Raw genomic sequence first — 13447 nt, 5'->3', positions numbered from 1 at the left:
TTTTATGATCTCTGATTAGAGTGGGCTGTTCAGTGAATCTTTCTGTGATAATGGAAATGTTCTATAACTGCTATGTCCAATTGATAGTTACTAGTCACTTATAGCCAGTAAGTATTCAAAATGTAGCTAGTACAACTGAGAAACTAAATTTTTATTTAATTTTAATTAACTGAAATTAGAATAGCCATGCGTTATTAGTAGCTACCATAAGGAGCAACTTAGGATCTAGAGACCAGAAGATCTGAATCTTTGATCTTTTAACTTTGCTAGCAAAGTATATTTCTTTAGCAGAAGTCATTCCGAGTACATATTTTTTAATTTTTTTAAAAAACTAACTATAGATGTTAGATAATAACAAAGTGTAGACCAGATTCTAGGGGTTTTTTTTCACCTAAACAATTATCCTGGAAATCCGTGAGAGAGAGAAATAGCTAAGATGGACTCATCATGAGAAGTCGTCCAAGATGGTATTATGAGAGTCTCATAAATACTAAGCTTTATGATGCATTTGTAAAGAGATATACTGAACAGTGTCATTTGAATGTTGAGTCTTATATCTTGCCCCTGGGCAAGTCACTTACCTGGCATCTGCTTCACTGTAATACTCTCTTGCCACTATGTCTTCAAAGAGTTCACCTCCAGTAACTCTGTAAAGACAAACAATATGTTGACATTAAACAAGAAAAAAAATTATGCATCAATAGATTTGCAACATGTTCATACAGAATTTTTGTTTTCAGATTACTTTGAAAACTACCAAAACAAAATATTGTAAAACATTACAACACTTACAGTTTTCATAACAATCTAATATTAACTCTAAACATTTCTTTTCTACATGTCTTTGTATTGCTAGATCCTGAGGACAGAATTTTCTGTATAACATAAATATATTCAGTGGTATCTCTTACACTAATCTCTATGCAACTTTTCATTTTAATTCTCCAAATATTAACTAAAGTCTGATGAAGTGTATGGAACAGTTTAGAAACATTTTCTGAACAATAAGAGAAGATGATTACTATCAAAGCCTAGAGTATGTATTTTCAGGTTGTATCTCTCTGTTTTTTAAACTGCAATAAACATGACTTTATGGGCTGGAGGTGGCCTTCCAAAATATATATAGCTTTTGGGCTGAGTGCTAGCTAGATTTTCCTTGTAAAACACCCCAATTTCTTTTATGATCATGTATTTGCCAGTGAACACAGTCTTAGGGCTTTTGGCCCTTAAGAAGGCAGCATTGATCCCTTGCCACCTACGAAGCCTTATCTGTCTTCCATCTTAAATGAAGACTTTCCTACAACTCAGCAACTGGATTTAGTTATTCTACAAAGTACATTAAAACCAGGGCTTTCAAGGCTCTCTATATTAGATATAATTATCTTTGGGATTCATTTCTTCTCCAGGTTTTGGGGCTAGAATTTCCTAACTAGTGATTCTTTGCCTTAGGAATCCCCCTCAATACGTGTATTTAACATTTCTTTTTAGCAAAATATGGAAGTATACCAAATATGCTCTTATCTGTTAACCGCAATTCCACTCTCTGGAATAAAATAATTTTAACTTTATGCATATCCTTTCAACTTTCTATGTATCTTTAAACATACTTGGTCCCCCTGCAAACACAAAGTCATATATTTTTCGTCTCAAAAAGTAGAATCATACAATATATACAAATTATTAGGTTGTGTTTTTCATTTCACTTTAAGTCATGGGCACTATTTCATGTTAGAAGTATCTTCCCTGTTTAAAATAAGTAATAAGCAGAAATATATGTTTGTGTGTATGAGGACAGGGCAAACTACCTTCCACAACAGTTGTACCCCAATATTGAGAAGGTGCCCACAGTTTTTTCAGTTAAAAAAAGTTGGAAAAAAGTTATTGCCTGTTAATACTTTTTGATTATTAGCAAAGTGAACCATTTTTTTTTCATGTATTTATCAGCCATTTCTTTCTCTATTATGCTATGGTTTGATTTTAAAAGGAAATTTCAGCTTTGGAGCTTAACCTCGTAATAGTTAACATTTGCTTACCATGTGCTACACAGTGTGCTAAGCATTATATTAACTCATAAATCCTTGCAATTATTGAAAGAGATGAGTTTTAACACCAGCTCAGTTTCTTGATGAGAAAAATGGAGGCATAGAGAAGCAACTTGCCAAAGATTACAAAGACTTAAGTAGTACAGGTGGGCCATCCATTCCACACCCCCTGCTCTCAATCAGCACACAATGTAGCCATTCTAATAATTACACTGTCAATCCTTCCAGAAGTTTAGAAAGCATGAGTCATTTGAAAAAGCACTGGGTGAAAGTATAAAGCTTGGTGTATGTTCACTATGGAACGGAAGATAAAATTACTCTTAAGATAGCTTTTTAATTTTTTTTCATTTGCTTTAATAAGTTCTGAAACATCAAATGATAACATGTTCCAGAAATGTCCAGTTTTTAGTCTCTTTTGTATTTTCCTTTCCTAAAGGATAAGAGGCAATACTAAAAACTTAATGTGTCTGAAAGTTTATGCAACTCTGACTCTTCTTCATAGCATCCTAGGTATTTATAAGACCTTTAATGATGGAGTCATTATTTTCAGTCTTTACATATAAAATGTGCACTTAAAATTATTTAAAGCTTCATATGGGCTTGTTCTGAAAAATCGTGGTTACATGTATATGTAATTTCATTTAATAGCTCAGTAAGCTTTTTTTCCCAGTTAGAATTATAATAATAATGCAATCAAATAAGGTACCCTAGATAAATTATAATACAAAATAATTAAATATTAGAAAGTACTTCCAACAAACCCATTATATCTCTATAATGGTAATAACAGTTTCGTGGGGTTTCTTCCTTTGAATGAATATAACTAAGGTAAACATGATATATATATTTATCTTTGTTTTTGCTCATAGGTACCCAGAAAAATCTGTATTACACACAAGTGTGGTTTGTAAAGTGTTTAACAAGTATTGATTAAAAAGCTTATTGCTGAGAATAAAAGCTTATTGCCATTAATGGAATTGCTGCTTATAGTAGCTCCTTAAGTATACTATATATTCCAAGTGAACTGTCATGTCTTACATCACTGGAATCATGATTTACTGATCTTTGCTACCATAGCATCTAACCCACAGTATTTGATCAATTAGGAAGTACTGAAGTAATGATTACATGAATTAATCAAATCAGAAAATCATGCTGTCCATTTGCTCCAACTGTGGACTTCATATAAACTTAAAAAGGGAAAAGAAAACATTAAAATTTGGCTCTATATGGCAATAGGTTTTATTTCTTAAGGTGCTTGTATTTAAAGAAGAATATTAAAAACTCTTGGTGCCTAGCATTCTGGTAATTTTCAATGAACTATTCTAGCTGTTAAAGAAATTTAAGGTCTGCAGGGTTTAATGTTAAGTATTTGTAACAGCACTCTTTCTCATTTTCTAACATTCATTCTTCTCATTATTTAAAAATATCCTTGTGCAAATGAAACCATTTTATCTTTCCTGTTATATGTATAATAAATGCCTGGGAAGGAAAAAATGGAGCTGCTAGAACATGCTGCCTTGAAGATAAACTAATGAATTTTCTAACTTGAATACATTTTCATACTGACATCATTGTTTAATGGGGCACAAAATTAAGCAGTAGTTATTAGATATTTTTAAAAAATTTTAGTGTGTTGGATAAAATTTCATACAAAGTCAAATTAAATCTGTCTCATGAATAAACTGCTAATTAACTAAGTAGAGCTTTGTGAATAAATTAATGCTGGAGTTCTGCTATGATATGAGGCATATCAGTTATATATTTGAAGCATTAATTATCATTTATGAATCTCTAGAACATTAGGGCTTCCAGGGAAAAATAAGATAATCCTAGAATCATGAAAAGATGAAACTTTACATATCAAAAAGATAAATACTTTTGCTGCCATTATCATTATTTATAGGGATGTTGATTCATTCTGTGTTATCTAGAAGAATGAATTGTTCTTTTCTTCCTAGTCTATATATTTATGATTTATTCAGAAATGGTTGAAACTAATTTCATATTGAATAAAATATTTATAAAATTTCAGAAGGATTATAGCCTTGACTATGAAGCTAAGCAGACAATAGAGTCCAAAATTGGGCTTTGGAAGATCAAAATGGCGCCATATTAACCCCCAAACCAGCAATGATATAGTGATCAGAACCACTGACCAAGGTGGTGGGGGGAAATCCAGGAATCTCAGGATGTAGCTAAATTGGAAAACAGGAATCAAAAGGAGGGCCCAGCTAACTCACAGTGGGGAGGTAATCTCACCAAAACAGGGAGGGCTAGGAATATCCCCTGGAAAAAAAAGTAATTCCTCCCAGACACTAAGTATAAAGCTGAAGAATAAACCCAATGAGTAGAAGCCATCCATCCTGTAATCCAAGGCTCTGAGTGGAGGCACCTGGAGTCATATTAGCAAAGAGCCATCACAGCTAGATTTTTGTCAAAAAACGTATCATAAGGTGCCCTGCATTTGGATGACAGACATGTCTTCTGGTGATCTCCTCCAAGGCAGAAGCTGTGATGGTGATGTTACCTTCATGGTATCCAGCACACTGCCTTCTATATTGTTGAACAATAACAGCAGATATCCATTGGGTCCTCACCACATGCTAAGGCCAAGTGTTGTTCTGTCTCTACAGGTTACAACACAATAACCCCATGAAGTAGATAACTAATGCTATTTCCATTTTACAGATGAGAAAATAGAAGTAATGAAGGTTAAACACTTTTCCCAAGAATGCATAGCACAAGAAGGAAAAAGGGTTTGTTCTCATCTGTGCTGCCCTAATAGCTTCACCCTGAGCACATTCTGGAGAGCAGAGGAGCAAGTCAAGGGTCTCTGGAGAGCCCAAAGGATCATGTGGAAAGACTGGAAAGAATTCTGACATAAAGGCATTCCATTCATATCCCCTTTTGAAAGTCAAACTGCTAGCCAGGGTTGGAGAGCCATCATTAGTTGAAATAAAGGTGAGCAGGGTTCATCAACAGGAGTATAACTGCCCTTTTTGGCCATATAGGATGGTCTCTTGCATGACAAGATTGTCAGCAGCAGGCCCCACACTAGGTGCCAACAGTACTACCTTGTCAGTGTGACAACCAGTGTGCCAATTTATACCAATTATAATCACCCCCTCACACCCAGAGCGCCCTAGGCATCCTTGATGAGAACCTCTGAGCTAAGGAAACAAAATCTACAGAGATGCAATTGAGAATTTTAGTCTTCTTGGCACCTTGTTTTAACATATATAATCAATCAAGCTAGTCATTATATAATGGAACGGTGTATCTTCAGTACCCTTACAGAGTACCTGACATACAGAAGAAGCTTAATAAATTTGAAGAGTGAATAAATGATTAAATAATTAAAAGGAGGAATGAAGCCATAAGCATCTGTCCACAGTTTTATGGTTTAACCTGTAAGCTAGAATCTGAGGTAAAGAAGTTTTCCCACTTTTTGTATTACTTATCTACTAATGTCTAACCAAATCCTGCTGATTTTATCTCCAAAATAGAACTTGAATTAAGACTTCTTTCTACCCCCACTACAATGTTACCAACCCAAGTAGTCACTGTCTTATCACCTGCTCTACTGCAAAAGCCTCTTAATTGGCCCAGCTTCTTCTCTTCCCCCTCTGCCATCAGTTCTCTAGACAGCAGATTTAAATATGCTTCATATTTTGTCCCATGCCTACAGGAAGTCCTTTAAATAGCTGTCCATTGCTACTAGATATGACCTTCAAGTTTCTGCCTAATTTGTACTCTGCCCATCTTCTGGCCCTCCTTGGTACTCCTTTCTCCATCCTGCTCCAAACATAAGGGCCTTCTTCCAATTTCTTGAGTACACCAAAATCCTTACCATCCCTGAGCCTTTTCACATGCTTGTCTCTCTTCCAGGACATTCCCAACCTGTCTACCACTATTACTGGGTAAGCACAAAGTTAAGCAGTAGTTATACATTTTTTAAAAAAATAGTATATTATGTTATCCTTAAAATTTGGCTTAAGTGTTATATCCTTAGACCTCCACTCATCTACATTATCTAACCCCCTAGGACTTTGTTATTCTCCATAACACTTATCCCATTATGTGTTTGTTTATGTATTTATTTGTTTAATGTTTCTCTCTCTACTAGTATGGTAGCTTTGGGAGGGTAGAATTTGTTCCTCTGTTTTCACTATAAAATAAACAGAGCTGAGTCAGAGTGCCTTTGACAAGCTCATTAAGTGCTCACTTAAGTGAATAATTCCAGAGTTTTATATCTCACAGAGAGGCAGATGTGTGAGATGATCATGTCCCAATGCCATAATGTTGGTTAATTCCTGATATCATATCATTTACCATTATATTTGGTAAGAAGACAAAGATGTTCCAAGCAGTTTTCCCCTAGAAATCATTTAAGTCAGTTCTGGATCTTGTAGTATCTTCCTACAAGACAGAGTATGTCTATGAACTAATGTTTGATCACAAATGCAGAATTATTTGTTGAATTAATTATAAGGCACATATTTAGATTAGAGATTGAGAAGTAAGGGCATAGTGTTTCAACAATTTTGGGAAGATAGCTAGCTATTTTTTAAAGAACTGAACCTTTGCCTCATGTTACTATCATACAGACCACAAGAACATCTATATGTCCAACTTAATTTGACAGTATACCTCCTCTCTCATATGTCTGGATACTTTCCTGGTTCCTGGTGAATGATCAGTGTTTCAAAATGAGTCAGGTGGTATAACCATGACTCCAGCAGAATCAGATATATCTGCCAATTCTGTTAAAGCTACAGTGGTCGAATGTCTGGGTGGCTCAGTTGGTTAAGTGTCTGCCTTTGGCTTAGGTCATGATCCTGGGGTCCTGAAGTCTGCTTCTTCCTCTCTGTCAGCTTCTCCTCCTCACTCATGCACGTGCTCTCTGTCTCTCTCTCATTGTCTCTCATAAATAAATAAATAAATAAATAAATAAATAAATAAATAAATAAATAAAATTTTTTGTTTAAAGCTACAATGGTAGGCATGGGGGCAGCTGATGATGCAAATTAAGGACAGAGGGATTCAAAGGACCACACTAGTTCTTTTATTAATACCATCATTAGTATCTTATTTAGTTAAGATCAATTTCTTATGTAGTTATTTTCTAGCTGAATACCAAGTATCTGATGACACTTCTGAAGTAGAGGATTATCTGAAGTTGTTCAGAAATGATTTTCTGAATGAATTCCAAATTGGATTATGGAAATTTTAAAAGGCTAGGAGTTTGCTTTAATAGAGGTCCAAAGAGTTTCTTATTGATCTTGTTGTAAATAGATTTGCTGTGTCATACAAAGAATTATAATTGAGATGATAAAACGGAGACAGGCCATTGGAACTGTTCCACTCAAAACTGACACTGGCCAGGAGAGAGGCAATACACTGGGGGAGGCACAATTTGAGATATTAGAAGGAGAGTAGATTTATGGGCTCTGTCCAACCTGTGTTCATTAAGCAGAGTGGGGAAGAGGAGTGGGATAGCAGGGTTCAAAATACTTCAATGGAGCACTTACTTTACTCTTGTTTTTCTGACTAATCTCTTATTGCTGAATCTATCCTTTCAACATCATTCTGGATTTACTTTCTCTCACCTTACTCTACTTTATACTTCATACCTTCTGTATCTTCCCTCAATCCTAAAACACATGCCAGCTCTACATTACAATTCCTTTCTCATTTCATCTGTCACAAATGCACATGAAAAATATGAACCACTATCAAAAGTTCATATTCTTAAGACTTTTTTTTTTCCTATTCTATGGCCAAGAAAAAGCATCAGTGAAAACAACACTGCTAACCACAATTAAGGGCACACAGAATAAAGCAAAACCTGAAATGAATGAGGTTTTGATCTGTGAATATCACCAAACTCCTCAAATGAAATCAGCTATTCAGCTTATTATGTAATCTCTCTCTGTGTGTGTGTATATGTGTGTGTGTTTTAACAAGATGCCTTAATCTGGGAATGTTTGATTAAATACTCAGGCAATGTATCAAAAAGCTGTGCATAACAAAATGAATGCTTCCTGAAGAAAAGGAATAAATTATAAAACTATATATTTAAAAATTTTTTTGATGCAAATTAAAACCACAACAAGATACCCACTCATACCCATTAGGATGACAGACAGACAAACAGAAAGAAAGAAAATAAGTACTGGTGAAGATCTAGAGAGATTGGAACCTTTGTGCACTACTGGTGGGAATATAAAATAATACAGCTGCTGTGGAAAACTACAACAGTTCCTCAAGAAATTAATACTACAATTACCACATAACACACCAATTCTATATCTAGGTATATGCACAAAAGAACCAAAATCAGGGTGTTGAAGAGATATTTGTATACCCAAGTTCACAACAGAATTATTCACGTCAGTTAAAACATGGAAGTAACCCAAGTGTTCACTGACAGATGAACAAATAAGTGTGGTACCTATAGACAAGGAAATATTAAAAAGGAAGGAAATCCTGTCATATGTTACAATATAGATGAACCCTGAGAACACTATGTTAAGTGAAGTAAGCCAGTCACAAAAAAACAAATACTGTATGATTTCATGAGGTACTTAGAGTGGGCAAAATTATAGAGACAGAAAGTAGAATGTTAGTTGTCAGGAACTTAGGGGAGAGAGGAATGTGGAGTCATTGTTTAATAGATGTAGAGCTTCAGTTTTGCAAAATGAAAAGTTTTGTAGATGGGTGTTGATGATGGCTGCACCACAATGTAAATGTACTTAATGACACTTAACTATACTTAAAAATGGTTAAGATAAAAAATTTTATGCTATGTGTATTTTACCACAATAAAAAATAAACCAACCCAAAATATTTGATGATGATGACAATGAAAAAAATAGAGTACAATTTAACATACATATTGCTATTTTCTATTCCTCTTTCTGGGTTCCAGAGGGCTTTAGAAAAGTATCTATACTGGGGCACCTGGGTGGCTCAGTTGGTTAAGTGTCTGCCTTTGGCTCAGGTCCTGACCCCAAGGTCCAGAATTAAATCCTGCATCAGACTCCCTACTCAGCAGAGCAGTCTGTTTTTCCCTCTACTTCTGCCTTTTTTCCCTGTTTGTGCTCTCTCTGTCACTCACTCTCTCTCTCTCTTACATAAATAAAATCTTTTTTAATTTTTTGAAAAGATTTTATTTATTTATTCATGAGAGACACAGAGAGAAAGGCAAAGACATAGGCAGAGTGAGAAGCAGGCTCCACACAGGAAGCCTGTGGGACTCAATCCCGGGACTCCAGGATCACGCCCTGAGCTGAAGGCAGATGCTTAACCACTGAGCCACCCAGGCATCCCAATAAAATCTTTTTTAAAAAAAGAAAATTATCTATACCATAATCTTGAAAGCTAATAAATAGTTCTTTATCAGCCAATTATTAAAATTGATAATTTATTTCACTGTTAGGCAGGATGGTCAAAGAGAGAATGAAGTAGTCTCAATATTCTGCTTTGATATCAGCCAACACTATGAGGTCAGATCAGGCAATTTTTCTTTGCTATTTTGCCTATTTATAAATTGCAAAAAGAAAAGACAGCATTTTTCATAATTCACATTCAAGAAATAAATATTGTGCAATCTGTGTTTTATATAAAGGTACAAACCACTGGGACAAGGAAGAGCTATAATCCAGCCTTATTCCATTTTCTAAGCAAAGTGCCCACACCAGGAGCTTTTTCTAATGGCAAAGAAATATCTAACAGGTATACAGTGGCTATTGATATTTGACAAAGTTCTGTGAGTAATTCAGTTCATATTATCTTCTATTCATATATATGCCTACTATAACCCCGGAATACACACTCATTGAAGCACCCAAGTTATTCTTATTCTGGAAATATCAAATATGAAATTAAATGATCTTTCTGTGGTATCTCTGAGGTGTGAGATATTTATAGAATTATTTATAAGACCTTATAGAAATTTTAGAATTAAATTTAGGACTCTGCAAGCTGCATTTTTGGAGACCAGCAGCATTGTTTACCTCTCTCATGCCTTATCACAGTACTTATCTTTTCTGACTTGAGGCTGGTCTACTAAGGTGCAGCTTACCTCTTTGGCAGTTGATCACTTGCAATTACATAGCTTTGCACCAGTCCTACTCTTTGCTCACCAAAATCCTGCTTGGTACATATACTTAAATTATGAGGATGGATGAATTGATATAAACACTCAACTCTTTAGAAGAAGACATGACAACTGGTATCACAGTGCCTATGTATATATAAAACAGAAAAAAAATATATATAGAAAAGTTGATAATCCATCCAGGTAGATAATGGTGAGTGCCCTGTTGAGGGTTTGGCCCACCTGCCAACCACTGGCTCTGGTTCCTTAGATTTCTAGTCCGTATGGTTGTAGCTGGGCTCATACTCAAATATTCAAGACACTCTTTTAGAAGTGAGGAATCTAGCTGAAGAGAGTTATAGCCTGGACCCACAGGTGGGCAAGAATAATCTTCAGTTAAACATGTGAGAGCAAAGGACAAATACTGTTCAATACATTCAGGTGATTTGCAAGGTCAATAAACCACATACAGAAAAATTTCATTCTTATAATTACCATTTAATTTTCCACTTCATCTGTCTAAGCTAAATGCATATCCTAGTCACATTTTTAAAAGAATTTGATACTTAAGAAGTGAAGAGAAATTTTCTAACATATACCAAACATCTTAACAAGATACCTGATATCCTGTGCTTCAATGTGCATAAAATAAAAACAGAAAGCAACGACCATTTAAAGATTTACATACACTATAGATATGCTAAATACAAGAGAATATTTACAAAATGTTTTAAAAAGAGTAGAAATTTTCATCTAATTAGAAATAATTTGAGTACTATAGAGAAATGACCTATGAACTGCACAACTGGAAATCAGTAAATCTATCAGAAGTACTGTTACGTAAAAAATAAATTAAAATCCTGATACCTGTGCTATCCTCTTGTCATTCACTAGACTTAAGTCTCCAGCAATACAATATAGACATGATTATTTTTAAATTATCTTCATATCAAAATGATTGCTACCTTAAAAATCTCTTGTATTACCAGAATTTTTGTTCATATTTTATTTATCATGCCTATGTAATCCTTAGAGAAAAATTATAACTTTTTAAAAAAATCTGTCATTAGCCCTTTGATGAATATTATGAACTGATCATCATCACCTTATAAACTACACTCATTAATCTTTTCACTGACTGCTGAATAGCCTAAGAGTCCTGCTGAGGCTATGCTGAATCTTCCTATGAATATAAGTTTTCATTGTTAGTGTCAAAGCAACTGCCTCTGACTGAAAAAAAAAAACAACACTGCAGCTAAAATTTGTTTCACAAGTTAATTGGGCTGAAACAGTTTTTGTGTCTCAGTAATTCATCCAAAAGTTGGCTGTAGTCATCAGAGAAATGAGCCTATATTTAGCAACAAAATGTTTATATCATATTATAAAAGCAGCAAAGCCAGTGCAAATGATGAGTGAATTTATACCCCCAAAGCTGAGACTTTAACATATTTCTGACAAACAATACTCCAGAAAGAATACCGAATAGAGGTGACAGATGAGTCAAGCTAGTAATTTGATAATACATCCCCATAAGACATCAGGTTTGCCAGGTTCTGGAACATTAGAGTTTTCCAAGATGACAGACAAGAGGAGATCCAGTCTTAACCAGTCTTTTTTTTTTTTTAAGATTTATTTATTTATTTATGATAGACATAAAGAGAAAGAGAGAGGCAGAGACACAGGAGGAGGGAGAAGCAGGCTCCATGCCGGGAGCCCGACGTGGGACTCGATTCCGGGACTCCAGGATCGCGGGCTGGGCCAAAGGCAGGTGCTAAACTGCTGCGCCACCCAGGGATCCCCTTTTAACCAGTCTTGAATGCTCAGGAGAGCAATAAATTCTCTGCTGCAGAGGACATACTGTTATTGTTGATCACAGTCAATGTCTAAATGTTTACAAAGAAAGGGCTCAAGCTACTTGTAACTATAAGCTATTAAATGGTGTTTGCTGTTTTTTAGAACTAGGAGATAAGTTCCCCTACTAAGTTCTCCAGCTAGAGACACATTTGTTCTCATGGTTTTCTTTCTGATAACACAAATAACTTCATGGACAGTTAAGTTTGTTACCTATACATCAGTGTCATTTATATACTAATTCCACAATCAACTGTGTCTCTAATAGGTATGAGACTTGTCTATATTAACAGATATTAGGATATAAAGAATATAGGGCTATAGATAAGACATCTATCTATCTATCTATCTATCTATCTATCTATCTATCTATCTATCTAGATACACCCTTATCTGAATATAAGGGTATAAAATCTATCATTTGGTTTAGTGGAATAAGCAGAAACATAAATCAAAACTAAGTTTCTGTGGGACATGCTTCAACTAAGGCACAGGTATGTTTATAAAACAAAAATCCTTGGGATGTGGCAAATCCTAGCAATTAGGGGATCTTCTCATTTACAGAGGAAGTATGTGTACCTGTAGGTAAAAATGTTTCACCCAACACTCATCTTTTTGGTGTGATAAAAGAAAGAAAAATGAGCACAAATGCACCATAAATGTACTCTATAAGAGCTCACTTATGAATAAGCAGTAAGTAACATGCCCAGTGGAGCATCTTATTAACTGAAGCTCAATGCCAGTAAGGCCAGGAGTCCTTTCACATTTTGTCACTTATTGGAGTTTTTGATGAATTCCCTACTTGCCCCATTTTCTAGGCTTTACAGAGGGCTCCAGACTCTCTATGTCATCGGGATTCAGGAAGTTACATTGTACAAAGGATTGGCAAAAAGAAAGGAGGAAATAATAAATCCACAAAGGACAAAAGAAAAAGAGAGGACAGAATTATAAATTCTTTCTAGGGGTCAGAGAAAACTTCACAGACAAGGTGTTGTTTGAAGAGGAACTGATGTAAAAAAGGAAGTTAGCTAGAAAGAAATGTGGAAAAAAAAAAAAGAAAGAAAGAAATGTGGAACAGTAATGCCCAAGAAGCAATGGGGGTTTAAACAGAGAAAAGAAAAAGAAAGGGAACAAAAGGATTAAAGTAGGAATCTCAATCTCTTATCTGGTCCCACTATTGTTTTCTTCCATTCTTCATAATAAATATTCATACCAAATATACCTTACTGCGAATGGTACTTCCAAAAGCTACATTCTCCCAAATGCTATCAACTTTCCACTTTCTACCAAAATTCTTTCTGGTATGTGATTATGTAATTACGCGATTAGGCTTTCACACTGGAATCTAATAGCAAGTTAATTTCTGATAGCACAATTTCCTAAATATCTGAATAAAGAATCATCTCATGAAAAATAAAAATACAAAAACAAAAACATAACCAAAAAACTA

General features: G+C 34.8%; 1 protein-coding gene across 16 annotated transcripts in view; it reads right to left on the bottom strand.

The window, feature by feature from the left end:
* Positions 1–13447, bottom strand: part of CAMK2D (calcium/calmodulin dependent protein kinase II delta) — a 303905-nt gene that overhangs the window by 89429 nt on the left and 201029 nt on the right. For all 16 annotated transcript variants that reach the window (XM_055342435.1, XM_055342429.1, XM_055342426.1 and 13 more), the window contains exon 5: positions 582–647. In XM_055342435.1, the coding sequence (XP_055198410.1) occupies positions 582–647 (66 nt within the window). The remainder of the gene's footprint in view (positions 1–581; positions 648–13447) is intronic.

Source organism: Nyctereutes procyonoides, unplaced genomic scaffold (assembly GCF_905146905.1).
Source record: "Nyctereutes procyonoides isolate TBG_1078 unplaced genomic scaffold, NYPRO_anot_genome, whole genome shotgun sequence".
Classification (NCBI taxonomy): domain Eukaryota; kingdom Metazoa; phylum Chordata; class Mammalia; order Carnivora; family Canidae; genus Nyctereutes; species Nyctereutes procyonoides.
Note: the sequence above shows the minus strand (reverse complement) of the source record. Positions and strands in the feature narration are given on the sequence as shown.